Here is a 15,420-nt window from a genome sequence, read left to right as displayed (position 1 = left end):
TCCTATAAATGGTGGCTGCTGCTAGCTTTCTCCTAGTCTTAAAAACTACCAGAACTTTCAGCTGAAGGCTAAGAGCTCCCCACTGCCCTCCTAGAGCACAGGATACTTCCCAACCCTTGTGGAGAAGGGGAAGCCATGTACTTACAACTAGCTGTGCTCTGTACTTTGATTAATGAATGCTTCCCAGGGTTGGTGACATTTACAGATTACAGGTTTTAAAGACCATTGCTACCTGCTGGAATGATAATGGAATGCAAACATTTTTAGTTAAAACCTTCTACACTGGGACCCCGGTGTTCCTGCCCAGGCACTGACTAACTATGGGCCTAACCTGGCTGGCTTGCCTGGTGTTGGTTCATTATACTGCCGTTGCCTGTTTGAGTCAAAGGATTTGCTTTGGAAGTGTTCAGCTGCAGGCCCATAGATTCCCAATAGAAACACGAAACAATCAATGCTTAGAAGCAATTATATTTATAGTTATGGGGCAAACTCAAGTTAGCAAGACGGCTTGACAAACAATTAACAGAAAAGTAAAGAAATTAAGAGTCCCAAAAGACACTGTGTCACATTTAAGAGACATTAGGAACTCTCTCCCCATTTCACTGAGTTTCTTGTTCCCTCCCTACTTCCTTCTCCCGCAACTTTACTTTGGCTGTTGTCTTTCTCTTGGCGCCCGGTACTCCTGACTGAAGCACTGTCCAGATCTTCTCTATGTCTAGGTATTTTAAAACTAGGGTGAACCATAATGCCTGAGCTGCCTGGGAGACTGGAGCATTGTTAGAAAGCAAAGGGATTGAGTTTTAAACAGCTTAAGAATATTAACACATAGTGATGTCCTTCTCCCTCTGCTCCAGCTCCTCTTTGCGTTGACATGAGACTTGGTAATATACTCTCTGCCAATGTTTGAAGGGCTGATTACGTGGCCAATGTGGAGATGGGTGTGGAGCTGTCGGGACTCCCCACAGCAGCCCTGCTTCATGTGTCCAGTGTAAGATGGTTAATTTAGGAGCCTGCCTGCCTAGATATAAAACTCTACTGTGATAATATGATCAAAACCACCCAGACAGTATAGAGTTTGTTCAGATTTTAGCTAAAGAAAATTATCATTAGTTTTTTTTTAAAAGGTTTATTTATTTATGCATACACAACTGGGGTACAGGCCAGAGGTGCAGGGATGGTGAGAGGATTCAGCAGAGACAGAGTGGGGAGCAGAACAGGCAGATTGAACAAAGTGCACTGCTGAGGGGAGCAGCAGGCGGGGCCAAGATTGGTCTGCTGGGCCATGTGGATCACCTCTGGGGCCAGGGATTGAACTCTGCACTGAAGTGGCTGCTGCTAGCTTGTAGTGCTGTGCTTTAACCCACTGCGCCACCAGGGAGGGCCAAGCTAAAGAAAATTATGATGCACATTCCTTTCCTTTTATGGTGGAAAAACACAGACATTGGAGTCAGATAAGCTGAGTCTGCATCTTAGCACAGACTACCTATAGCATTTAACCTGAGGCTTCAGTTTCATCTATAAAACAGGACTAATCATATTACATTTTATTCAATTCTGTGGAAGTGGAAACTTGTAAGGAAGAGATAAGAAATAGTGAAGGACGATTGGTATCATCATGGCCATTAGAGTTTCAGTCTACAAAGGAGATCAAATATGAAAGACGGAAGTTGTGCGATTCGGAACTGACCACCTATAGAATACATGTAGGTGCTGAAGAGCACAATGTGACTTATCCTTTGGCTGCTCTCTGCGCTTTGCTTCTCTAGCACTGAATTGGACTATTTCTGATCTTATGGAATTGAAAAATGCAGCTGACATTGCCACCTGAGTGCTTGGCATTTTCTGAAATCGAAGCAAGAAGATTTCACCTTGCCATCTTTACTCTGCAGTGTCTGCATGGCACAGGTGACAGTCGCCCCTGTGTTCCTTTGGAACCAAGTGGCATAGGATTTCTTTCTCTAAGAAAACTACCTGGTGACTGTTCTGTGAGCTTGGGATGCCATATGAGAAGCACACTCTACGTGTTCATATTTATTTATGAACATATATATTCAGGTCTACTGTTAATGTTAACTGCTGACCCAGGATGGGTCTGCTGATTTCCTGTGTGCCCACAGAGTACTAGTTCTTTAAGCATTATTATTTTGTGTAATTTTCACAAAAAAAATATCTATGAGAATATTACAACCCTTATTTTACAAATAAAGAAACGTTCACCTTTCTGAGCTCCAGAAACATAATTAGTGGAGCCTGTACTCGATCTCTTTTGCTACGCGACAAACTCCATGTACTTTACCGATGCGACCTCGGGAGCAAATAAGACTCAGACAACATGAGACTTACATCAGTGTCTTTTCCTGAGTATCTGTGGTGCTGTGCAGATGTTTTGCTTTTGAGGTTTTGATAGTATACAAATAGCTGTGACTTTGCAGGCATGGTGTATGGGTAGAGAACAGGGATTGTGGGTGGTGAGATGTTTTGTTTTAAAATTGCCTTAATCTTCTGCAATTATAGAAATATAGTTTATAGAAATAAACTTTCTAGATGCAAGTCTAAGAGACTTAAAAATAGTTTAATTTCTGTTCAGTTGCCCCCCCTGAAACATTCAATGTTAATTTCTGCCTCCCATTTCCTGCACAATAATTCCTAAAGCTCAAGTTGTCTTTCTAGTTCCAGTAAAGTGGAAAGAAAGCAAGAAAACAAAGTGAAATCGAAGTCCTCACTTTTACTCTTATTTGTATAGGTCCTGGGTGTCTCTGAGGACTTGTTCTTCTACTTTCACATTCCTCCTACAAAGAGGCCACCCAGAATTCTTTTTCTGGAAAAATAGTGCCCAGAAGTCTGTGATTGCTTTTTTATAGTCACTCTGGGGTCAGCTGAAGAGAGAAGCATCTTAAGAGAGGTCCATAATATAGATTCAAAGTGAACCCAGAATCCTCTGGTGATGCTCTTGGGTGCATCCAGTTAGTGCCATGACGTGGGTTGCACATCAGGTTGTCATGGCAATACGGCAATAGCAGCTGGCAGCATGACCATGAAACCCTGGGAGGAGAAGACATTTGGCAACGATGCTGCAATCACTGACAGCGCTCTGTCTCTCACACTGAGTGCTGCCGTAGTGTGCTGGGGCTCTCACATGACTGGCATGAGGCTGCTCTCCACTTCAGAGCTGATTAGCAGGTGCAGTTCAGGTGTTGATTAAGATTTTGTGAGTCTGAAGGTTCTTGGAAACACGGTCCTGAGCACAGTGTATAGGTGTGTACATGCACACATATGGACAAGGACATTATAATTGTGTTTGTATGTGAGGAAGAGAGAACGTGAAGGGGAGGAGATTCAGGAGAAGCATATTACAGGCTTATGTGCATCTGTTAAAGAACAATACAGGCCTTGGCTCAAATACCAAAATTTATAGTCTCTGGAAGAAATAGGGGAAGCCTAGAGTATTCTGACTAAAGTTGTGGGACTCCTATCTGAGAGAATATAATGCTGGGGTTGTAACCAAAGCTAGGGTTATCACAGCAAAGAGGAGGGAGTGAGGGGTACATATTATTCCTAAGTCAGAAGGAACCAAAGGTGGGATTTGGGGTCAAGATTGTAAAGTCAAGAATTCAAGACCACATGAAGAGGAGAAGGGAGGTAAAGTTAGCCTAAAATAAATTGGAAATAGGATTTGGATCCAAAATAGTTTCTTTAAATCATACAGAAACTCTTCTGCCTTAGAATTTTGTCCCAGCAAGCTTGTGGTACAAGTAAGATTATGTTCATACATCTAGTAGGGGTAATAGGTAATGCTGAAATGGAGCATTTGAGTCCAGGTTCGGGTATAGTTATTTAGTGGAAGGTAGCAGGAAGCGAATGGCAAGAAGTTACTTTTCATAGCGGGAAGACTCTTCAGCCAGCCCCATGTGGGGAGGCAGCTATGCGATGGCTCCTGAGGCTTGCTCAGAATGTATCGACCGCTATAGCATGCAAGGCCCTCAGCAAAGGTCTCATAATTTCTCTTTCAGACAAGAACTGGGACTCATTATATGGTGGAAAAAATAAAACTTAACTTCAAATATTATAGCCTGGATGGTTGCCTAAACTGTGGTATCTATAAAAAAGGCCAGGGGTGTAGGTGAAGGTTGGAAAGGGAAGATACCCAGAGAATAATGTTGTGCTTAGAGGACATATTGTGGAGTCAAACCTTGTGGAGTCAAACTGCAACTGTCACTTATTTTGTCTGCAGTTTTGAGCCAGTTTCTTACTCCTTCTATGTCTCATTTTCTTCACCTCTCAAATTGATATACTAGAAGCTACATTACGATGGGACCGCTGTAATGATTAATTGAAATAGTATGGGTAAAATGCTTAGAAGAGAGCCCAATATGTGGGCGGGCACTGAAAGAATCCAAAAGCTGACTACAGATCTATAGTCAGGATGTCAAAAGGGAGAATACGCAAATAAATAGACTTCTAGAAGCAAAAGAGACAATCAAAACAAATGTATTAGAAATTCAGAGGATTCTAAAAGATTACTATGAACATTTATATGCTTAGTGAATTGAATAAACTCAAAGAGGTATACAAATTCTTAAAAAATATAACGTGGCTGGAACTGATCAGGAAGTTATAGAAAACATGAACAGACTGATTACAAGTAGTTAGTTCTACCAAAACTGTTCTTGATCTAGTTTTTCACTATTAAGTATAATGTTTGCTCTAGATTTTTTAATGGGCATTTTTTTATAAACTTGGCAAAATTCCTCTCCTACTCTGGCAAAAGTTTTTATCATAAATGGGTGTTATTTTTGTCAGATGATTTTTTCTGCTTCTCATGATAGGTTATGTGATTTCTTTCTCTTCTTTGATGTAATAGATTAACTGATTTTCAAAAATTGAAGTAGCTTTGCACACCTGGTATAAATCCCACTTGACTGTGGTGTATATTTTTTTATACATTGTTGCATTCCACTTGCTCATATTTTACTAAGGATTAAATGTTTTCTTTGAACCACCTTTTTAAAAAAAGACCATTCAAGAAAAAAAATGGGCGCTATATATACATCATTGATGGAAAATTTGTATTGAAAAGTAGAAAAGAGAAAGATACTCTAAACACCATCACTGCACAAGAGTTTTGACCTATTAAAATAATTTATAATGCAAACAATGATAATGACAACAATAGTAAATAGTATTTCTTGACTGAGTGGGTACTGGAAGTATTTAATTGTTTTAACTGAGGCAAGACCCCACACTCTTCTAAGAGGGTGCTGAAAGGAGGTAAAAGGATACAAGAGATTGCTTTTGCTTAGCAGCTCTGATGACAATGATTGCTCTGGCCGACATGTCCACTTCAGTAACCTTTTACTCTGCCCTTCTCTATACCCTGTTGTAAAATCTGAACAATTTAGGTTTCTAAGCAGGTTATCAGAAAAATATTGGCCATCAATGAGAATGTGATACTGAAACACAGGTCATAGTTCGTGTGTATATAGACTGATGGGTAATTTGCTGCGTCCTGGGAGTGGGTAGTTGTTTTATTCCCATATCGCTTCTATCCCATTCATATGCAGACATGGCAGTGGGGAATCAAGCCATCCCCTTCAGGGGAACTCGGTCCTCCCTGTTGTTGAAACTGCCATTCTCTGCCCTCACTGCAGCTGGCAGAAGTTCGGAAGGGGCTTTCTTGTGGTACAGTGCCAAACTAAATACTGGAGGCTATCCACAGACTTAACTTTGAGATTCCTACCTGACATGGACATTGGTGTGCTGGGGGCCCTGTGCTGTGGGGCGAGGGTGACTTATGCAGTGTCTGAAAGGCTCCATTTCCTGCTTTTTCCTTTTCCACTTTAGAATAGTTACCTGTTAGAAGAGGAAAAAAAGGACCAAAGATGACTTTGAGGGAGGTAGAATCTTCTTTATTGCATGCAGTTCACAATTTCTTTAGTCATTTGTAGAGTAGGCTGCTTTAAACCTTGTAGGAAATTTGGCTGAGACAAGAAGTCTTTCTGATATCTCAATCAATACAGACTCGGATGCTTTTCTTTTGCGCGGCTCTTTTCTGGAACAGATCTATCTTAGGCTATGATGCTTTGTAGCTGATCCGCTTGTTTTTATAATTAGCCTATAATAGAAAAGTTAATAAAACCTTGGTTTCCTACAGCCCAGCTAGCCAGGTGTTAATGGCTTCCAGCCTACGTCAAGCACATTGAATGGTGGTGTTTTTAAGTACGAGCTCTTAATTCATGGTTTTATGTCTTTAATGATGTGTGTGTAAAGTGCCTTTGTGCGAGAGCGCCTGCCTCTTGTGTCTGGCCTAGCCTGGAAGTAGTAAGTATAAGAGCACATGGAGAGTGCCATGGGATAAGACTTCACTCTTCAGATGTTCATTCTTTATCCCAAGAATCACATCCCAGCAGGGATAGCCACAAAGGCAGCCTGTTAATGGAGGAAACAGCTCAATTAAGAAGAAATGAATTTCAAGAAATTTAAACAGGCAGAAAGGGATCATTAAGAAGTCCTGAGCTGTAGCAGAAAGTACACCGGCCTAAGCCAGAGGAAAGTTGGCTTCTTAGTCTTTCTTAGGGGCGTTCTCTGAGCCTTTCTGTCCACATATACAATGAGGTGGTTGGCCTCAGCTCTAGTGAGAACAATTAGATGCTCACTAATTACTTCCGGCCATTCACAAATAGGCTGCCCTTTGTTGCAAATGACAAGGAGACTCTATTTCAGAAATTTTAGTAAAATGCTTTGTTAAGTAATAATATAGCTTTTCATAATACCAGGGCTTTAAGGTTCTGTGAAATTAGAGGCCATCAAAAGGAGAACGCTCCCTTGCTTTCATCTGTGTGAGGGACTCCAACCCTTTTGGTGATATTTTCTTGGAAACCACTACCAGTGCCGGGGAAGTATTTTGAGGAGGAAAGGGAGACTTTTAACTAGAATACTGCTACTTTTGATGTATTATATTTTGGGGTTTCACATTTAAATCATCTTTAGGCCAAGGCATTTAAAAAGTTTGGCAATTACTGGGCCCTCCCTGGTGGCACAGTGGGTTAAGCACAGCACTGCCAAGCTAGCAGCAATTCAGTGCCAGTTCGACCCCCAGCTGGGAGCTGACCCACATGGCAGCAGACCTCTCCTGCCTCGCCCACTGCTCCTCTCAGCAGTGCACTTCGTTGATCTACCTGTTCTGCTCCCAACTCTGTCTGGTGAATCCTTTCACCGCCCCTGCACCTCTGGCCTGTACCCTAGTTCTGTATGCATAAATAAATAAATCTTTAAAAATAAGTTTGGCAATTACTAATTGATTTTTTACTAAAGGAATTTTTGGTATCACCAGTCTCATCGGTTTGTAATACACCCAGCTGTGGAGGAGATGAAATGGACTGTGAAAGGGAGAATCAAAAGCGATTTCAAGGGAATCATTTCTCCAGAGTACTCAACCTACCACATTCCTCTTTGGGGCTCTGAATTTGAATGAATGCAGAAGTTTGAGCCCAGAATAACCCAGATAAGCCCAGAAGTTTGTTCTTAACCATTTTGAACTACTTTGGAGAATGCTTATTTGTTAATGAGGAGAAAATGGGAGTGAGAAAGAGACCTAAATTGTTCTAGAATTTTCTACCCTCAAATTCTCTAATCTGTATAAAGTGCCATGTTAAAAGGCCCACTTAAAGCAATGGGAAATGGAGAATTTAATGTTTAAAAGTCATGATTTATTCTGACAGAAGTCTGGTATGTACCTTTCCTGTGAAGTCACCTCCCTATCTTCAGACCACATGTGTAGGTGAGGTCTAATGGAGAAAGTTCCAGTCACTTCTTATTACACCCTCCATTTTTTGTTACTTGGAACTGTTAAGAGAATTACTTAGGCATTCAGACAAGTTTATCCCTGTACTTAAGCTTTCAGGGTTTATACTAGACAAGAAGGTACTAGGTCTTATAATTTTATTCCAAGGTTAGAGATCCATCAATAAATGATTACCATGAAGCATAACATCCTCAAATATACACACTCAAGAAACAGGAATTACATAAATAAGCATAAATCACTGTTCTCAATCTGATGCAGAATCTGCAGGGACATTAATAACACTTAACACTCTCAGTCTCCTTTCCTTTAGCACCAGGGAGAGTTGCTGCAGAGCATATGAATTCAAGGCTTGTGTCGCTTAGGCACTGGTATGGACGAGGATACACATCATGTATTGCGATTCTAAAGGCAGCATTACAGAAGCTGCTTGAAGTGTTTGGCCTCCTTCAGTTTTTTGTTTTTGTTTTTTGTAGTGGTTTTTTTTTTTATTACAAAAGTTTATTTTTACATCATTTTGTACATTTTTTTTTCCATCTCAATTGTAATCCCCGCGGGTTTCCCATCACCAAGTCACCCATGTGCCATCACCATAATCCCATGCATTTCCCTCCCCCCACCCCGTTTTTGATCCCATTCCCTACTCCACCCCCGCAAAATGTCTCTGGTATATGGTTGTTCATTATTTTTGTTATTTTCTCGCCTGGTCCATTATACTCCTGCTATGAGTGAAACCATCCGGTATTTTTCTTTCTCTTTCTGGCTTATCTCACTAAGCATGATCTTTTCCAGCTACATCCAAGTTGCTGCAAAAGACATGTGTTTCTCTTTTTTGGTTGCTGAGTAATATTCCATTGTATATATGCACCACATCTTTTTTATCCAGTCATCTACTTTTGGGCATTTGGGCTGCTTCCATGTTTTTCCAATTGTAAATAAAGCAGCAATAAACATGAGGGTACAGGTATCTTTTTCAATCAGTGTTTTTGTGTCTTTTGGGTAGATACCTAGGAGTGGGATTGCTGTGGCCTCCTTCAGTTTTTAAGAGGCTAATTAAAAATGGATTCATCTTCCCCCCACCTCTCTTTTAGTCTTTTGCTTCCTCAGTCTCCTTTCTTAGGTTTTCAGAGTTTGACTTCCTTTCTAACACACTATTGGAGCTAAAAGAGCACCAGAGTAAAAGGATTAGCATTTTCTGTTTTTCTTCCAAGTTTGCACCTGTGTCTGTTTCCTTATCTATAAAACCTGAGTGTGAATAAGTCTGTAGATGGCAGCTCCTTTCTCTATCAGCTCTAAGAGTCTCCCTTGGCCGTCTCCTTTGGCCTACTATTCTATCTCTTCCCAGTTCTCAACCTGAGCTACTCAACATGCATCGCTGTTCAGAAATGCTCATAATAAATGTGATTGTGAGGAAACATCCATTAAGTGTAGTTACTGACAAATATGGAGCTCAAAAGTGGTTATTCATAGTTTCTCATTACGTTTGCCTTTCTGATGCCCTAGTGAAAGATAGATTACAGGCATATTTTATTTGGTCAGCACAGTGGTTGCAAAACAGGGTTTTTTCAGCCATTAGAGACTGAAAATCTAAAGGCTTTATACCACCCAGTTTTGGTGAAGACAGAGGGAAATGCCAGCCTCTACATACTGCAGTGGGAGTGGGTCCATGCATCTGTTCTGGGGGTCGGTTTGGCAGCCTCTGCGGTATTGCCCAGCTGTATGACTCAGTGATTTCAAGGGTCTCTAAAGAAATTTGTATGAAATATTAAGAGGTATATCCAAAGATGGTCATTGCTGTACTGTTTGTACTAGTAAAAATTTAGAAGCATTCTGTTTTCATTATGAAGGGGGATATTTAATGGATATGTTTTATCCATTTTTATATATGTGAAATATCCATATTGTATCATATGTGTATTGAAAGTAACACAAAGAATGAAGTTATCTGTATGTACTAACATATTTTAAGGAGAAAAGCAAGACCCAGAACCATATGTTCACTGTCATCCACTTGTATAAAAACAACATAATTGTCTATATACAAAAGCATATATCTATCTAGACACATGACTGCAAGTATAAATACCAAACTGTTAGTAGTAATCACCTTCTGAGGAAGAAAGTGATAGTGGAATGGAGGAGGAAGAGGAATTTCATTTTTGTGTGATACAGATTCATCTCTTAAAATTTTAAAAAGTGATTATGTATTGCTGATGTAAAAATGTTCAAAAGGGAAAGCAAAAGGAAGAATAAGGAGAGGAGTGAAAGAGGCAAATGAATTAGCAGGAAAGTTCATCAATGGTAATTGAATAACATATTTAAAGGATAAACTTAAAACTTCAGGATCAGAGGAAACAAGGTTTGCATGTGACCAGGACTACCTGATGTAGTTTTGAAGTTGAAGAGTTTAGAGAGCCGGGTCCTTGGGCTCACTCTGGGAAAGGCTTCAGAGCTCCCCTTTCAGCAGTACACGGCAAGTTTGTCCATGAGACAGAGATATTATGTGTAAAGAGCAGGTTTATTAGGAAAAGGGGGCAGAAGAATAAAGGACGCTTCTATAGACAGAAGCAGGCAGAAAGAGCTGCCCCTCTGTGGGGGCAGCTTTAGGTTTTATCCTCTTCTTTCGGTAGGGAGGGGCTCATCTTGTGAGTGGTTAGAGTGTTGCTATATTGGACAACTATGCAGAATCAGAGAGAGAGATTCCACAGTGGGCCCCATCTCCATGTCTTCACCCTCAGGTCTGCGTGCCTGCGGCCATCTGATACTTGCTAATCCCTTTGCCTGCTTGGGCCTTACCTCTTGTGATCAGGCACCAGATTTAAGTATCTTGATTTCTGTAGCTGGGTTAATGGTCATGCTCACCCCTCTACCCCCACTTCCTGTGTGAATCAGGTTCTGGTCTTGCGATGCTTCCTTTAGGTTTTCTATTCTTTCCTCCACTACTACCTACCACTTAGAATGATAACTCTACCCTTCCAGCTCCTTGTGTGTGCAGCTTACTCTTCTTACTTCTCTGTGTTCTAGAGGTGACTCAGGACCAGTTGAAGGTGTTTAAGAAAGTTCAGAAAGTGATTGCTGATGAGGAGCAGAAGGCCCTTCATTTTGTGGACATCCAGGAAGAAATGGCCACAGCTCATGTGACTAAGATACTGGCAGACAGCCAACCTCGCATGGATAGGTTGGTGACCCAGGCGGCCCAAGCCAAGGAACAACTTGGTACCTCTAATGAATCAGCTGAACCAAAGGAAGAGGTAAAAGAAAACATCTACATTTATTGGTAGTAGGAGAAACAGAAACTAACTGCCACATTTGTTAACTCTGGAAATGTTCCGTAACTGCAGTCCCTGAGAATGAGTGAATGAATCAAAGCTTAGGTAGGTTATTAATGTTTAGACTGGTGTGCAAAACAGTCTGGGAATATTGGCTGCTAAGACCTATATCCAGTAACTGGCCCTAGCAAAATATTTGTGCCCCATAACTTAAAGTCAATGGGGCAAGTACTAATCACAGTTAAGGAAGAAGCTGGGAATCAGTGCCAGACAAGAAGGCTCTCACAGACCTGTGCTGTAAAATGAGCCCTAAATAAGGTCATCATAGGGCTGAGAACTGGGCTGACTGAACATGTCAGAATTGGGAGCATAAAGCAGGACAGAGGGAAAGATTTGGATTGATACTGTGAATAGTGAAAAGATGCCCCCAGCTGTTTTTACATGGAGCCAACAGCATAAATTGGGGGTATCAATGCTGGATTAAGAGAGGCATGAGGACCGGGCCTTTTAAGGACCAAAAAGACAAGTGTGAATGAAAGGCACAAGTAAAGTGAATCACTTGAAACTCTGTTAACCTGGTCCTTCCCCATGTGCTTTGAACCAGTGATTATTGTTCTCGAAAGAACCTCATCCATACAGGCAACAAAAATGGAAGAGCATGAAGCAGAATCCTGTGGTCTGTGCCCTTCCACTCTACCTGGAAATGTTATTAGCAACTCAGAGGAAGTACGATAAAGAATCCCCTAGCACGCTTACAATGACCTAGACACTTGCAAAGTGTTTGGCACACATGTTCTCTTGCAGATGTATTTCTCTCACATCTAGCTACACTTGGAGGTAAGAATTTGGATCTTCCTGTGTAGACGAGGAAACTGAGCCTTGGAAAAGTTAAATAAACTGCCAAAAGCCTCACTTGGAATTGATCAATCAGAATTTGAAGCCATATTTCTGTGACACAACCATCTTGTAATTATTACACAAAGAGATGTGACTGTGATGAGGATGTAACCTAAATCACAGGAAAAACCAGCTACATTTTTCCATAAGGCTCTTCCAGACAATTGTATTTTAACATCCAAAATAATTGAAAAAATGTGTAAGGTTTAATAGTGTCATTGATAGTTATGTGATTCATATTAAATTTAAATTATTACTTTTTTCTTACTAGTGAATATTTCCCCAAAGACATGTCAATCAAAATGCAAAGAGAATAGCCACCATCCTTATGCCCTCTTTCCACCACTCTCTCCAGCTCTCTGTCAAGAGAGTAGAAATGATTAGCTCTCCTACTGCTAATTCAGATCCTTAATAGTCTGCTTAAATGCCCTTAGCCCACCTCCAGTGCAAAACCCCGTGTTAATCACCTTCCTTGCTGGAGCCTCTCGCCCCTGCCCTCGCAGCAACCCAGCCTCTGCCCCCTGTCCAAGCAGGCACGCACATATCCATCCCCCAGGGTCACAGACTCGAAATTCCTTAAACACACATTTAAAAACAAAACCAAAAAATGCCTGTGCCTTTGCCCTTGCTAATACAGCGCTGTGCTTCTGTTGCTGCCTGGGAAAATCTTGTTTCTCTCTCAGGTACGGTCGCAAATGTCATCTCGGTGCAGCCTTCCCCACCTTGTCCAGGAGAGGCAGTGTCAGTGTCTTTCCTTCTCAATTTCAAAACACTGTCTGTGGCTCCAAAAGCGCCCTGAACACAGTTATAGTTCACTGTCTGTGTCTGCTTTGCCTGCCCCTGAAGAGGAGCGCTGCCAACTTTGGGTCATTAGGGTGATTTATCTCTCACCTTTGCACCTACATAAAGGAATTTCTTACTGAATCGCTGAATTGTTACTGATCTTTATAGTTTTATTAAGGGTATTCTATGCTTTATATACACCGTGCTTGACATTTATGTAGAATATTTAATTTTCACATTCAACCCGTAATACAGGAACAGTTTCCCCCATTTTACAAATTAAGAATTAAGAGAGTCAGAATAACTTGATCATGGGAACACAGCAAACAAGGACTTGAGTCAAGATTTAAACCCATAGTGTCTGACTCATTTTCCTTTATACTATTAGGAACCATCAGTCAATGAAGTTGGGAGGCAGGAAGTAGATCTTTGAAGACTTCTATTGGAACCAACCCTGAATGGCTAAAGATGAGGCTGTAGAGATATACTGTCACCAAAAGAATGAGTGAGGTCTCTTGGAAAGGCTTGAAAATCATTTGCAAAGTGTTGTTGGGTCACAGAAAGAGGCTCAATGGAATTTGGCATGATCACTGATAAAATTAGTTCATGGAATACAGTACTCGGAGGGAATGCATTACCTTCACATATTGTTTTAACAGAGTAAATAAGAACAAAAACACTGTTTGAAGAATAACAAAGATCATCAAATGTCAGAGCTTTCCTTTTACAAGAAGAAAAGCAAGGTCCAGCTTAATGAACTTGTCCAAGGGCACCTAACTCATAATTAGAGGACTTGAACTAGAACCCCAGTTTCCTGAGTCCCCCTTCCATGTTCTTTCTACATTGTGTTAGAGCGGCTCTGTTCATGTTGGGAGAGAAATTGCTAGACCAAGGCACAGGCAAGGCTTTGAGGGTAACAGCTTGATGCTTTTGGAGCTGGCCAGCTTTGCCTAAGACCTGCTGCTATTTTAGAATCTCAGTTTGCTCAGAACCAAATACTGCCAGCCATACAAATAAAAAGGCAAGGCTATTATGGAGGCCTCCTAGGTCCTCGCATTCACGTCTGTGCTTCCAAGGGCAAGTTATCGGTTCATCTCTGCTGGGCAGTTTGAACACAGAATTATATCATCCCTTGTCTTAGCTTTTGAACATCATTGGTTTGTCAGTGTTGAAATAAATGCATGACCCTTGCTGTCAGGTTGGGAGAGAAGAGAGAAATGAAAGTATCTGTATCGGTCTCTACCGATGGTGATTTCTAAAGCTGTTTCTTTTTGTTTTTTTTTTTTTTTTTTTAGGGCAATGAAGACAGACCCAGGTAAGACCATATATATTATTGCTGCTTGTCTGTTCTCAGAATTGAAGTAGAGTGACATTTTTGACTTCTTAATGTCCAGTGAAATATGGACAGTCAAGGAATGGCACAGAAAAGGGATCTCCATCTTAAGCCAGGGCTTTGAAGGTTTTATTTTCTAAGGCTCCCATCTCCTTCCCCATCTATGTCATTTCCTGCCTGCAACCTTCAGATAAAGGTAGACTTTAAAGTACGCAGTAACAGTAACTTTGCTTTATTCTTTAGTACATTCAGAACACCTTGTTAAGAAAAGTAGGTACTACATTTGAATGATAATTAGGCTGTCGGGTGGACTGACTAGATAAACTTTTGCATTGTTCTTTCTTGATTGGAATTGGATTGCTTTTTTTTAATGGCCTGTAGATCCAATATTCTTTATTTCTCACCTATAACATCTTTGTGTCTGCCTCAAGACATCTATACTTTTGAATCCTAGGTCATAAGTATACAAAACTTTGTTTAGGAAAAAGGAATTGCTCCTTTGTGCTTCTGTACCACTATTTGTAATTTAAAAGTGCATTTTATTGTAGCCTCAGCCTTGCAGTGAATCTACAAATAAGGACATTGCCTCTCCTGTCATTCTATTCAGGCGATGTGAACAGGCTCTAGGAACTGCTGTGCTGTGCCATTAACACAGTCCAGGGGCATTTGTCTAAAGTGCAGTGTCCAGATAGACCCTCTCTGTCACATAGGATCAAGGACTGTTAAGACAGGAAAGGATCAGGAAAGTCATTCCAGCCACTGCTATTCAGGCTTCAATTGTAGCAGAAGTACTGGGTACTTCACAGGGGCTTTAAGCAGAACCCCAGTGTACAAAAAAGAAACAATTTTTCTCTGATTAAAGTTGGGACACATATACTTTGCCTTCATTAAAAGACACAGGGAGGCCCTCCCTGGTGGCGCAACATGTTAAAGCACAGGACTATGATGCTATCACAGCCACTGCAGCACAAGTTCAGTCCCCAGCCAGGGGGTGACCCACATGGTGCAGCAGACCTTTCCTGGCCCACCGCTGCTCTCCTCAGCACGGTACCTCGTCAGTCGGCCTGTTCTGTTCCTCACTCTGTCTCTGGTGAATTCTCTCACCCCCTGCGCCTCTGGCCTGTACTCCAGGTCTATAGGCATAAATAAATAAATTAAAAAAAAAAAGACACAAGGGAATTGGTGAAAACCTAGGTTCCTCAAAACCCAGTTTGAAAACTGCACAATTCATTCATTAAAAGAATCTAAATTATTTGTTCAGGGTTACCTTAGGGGAGGCAGGATTAAGCTCTTTTGCTTTTATTTACAAACCAACAAAAACTAGTGTTGTGTTTTTG

The 15,420-nt window shown here is 41.0% G+C and overlaps 1 protein-coding gene across 1 annotated transcript in view; it reads left to right on the top strand.

Moving 5' to 3' along the window:
* TRIM44 (tripartite motif containing 44) overlaps positions 1-11,082 on the top strand; it is a 39,353-nt gene extending 28,271 nt beyond the window's left edge. Inside the window, 2 exon segments of the mRNA XM_012725183.1 lie at positions 3,565-3,576; positions 10,828-11,082. Coding sequence (XP_012580637.1) covers positions 3,565-3,576; positions 10,828-11,082 — 267 coding nt within the window.
* Positions 11,083-15,420: the final 4,338 nt, after the last annotated feature.

Source organism: Condylura cristata, unplaced genomic scaffold, assembly GCF_000260355.1.
Source record: "Condylura cristata isolate star-nosed mole 26May11 unplaced genomic scaffold, ConCri1.0 scaffold00015, whole genome shotgun sequence".
Taxonomy (NCBI): Eukaryota; Metazoa; Chordata; class Mammalia; order Eulipotyphla; family Talpidae; genus Condylura; species Condylura cristata.
This window is presented reverse-complemented; position numbering and strand designations above follow the sequence as displayed.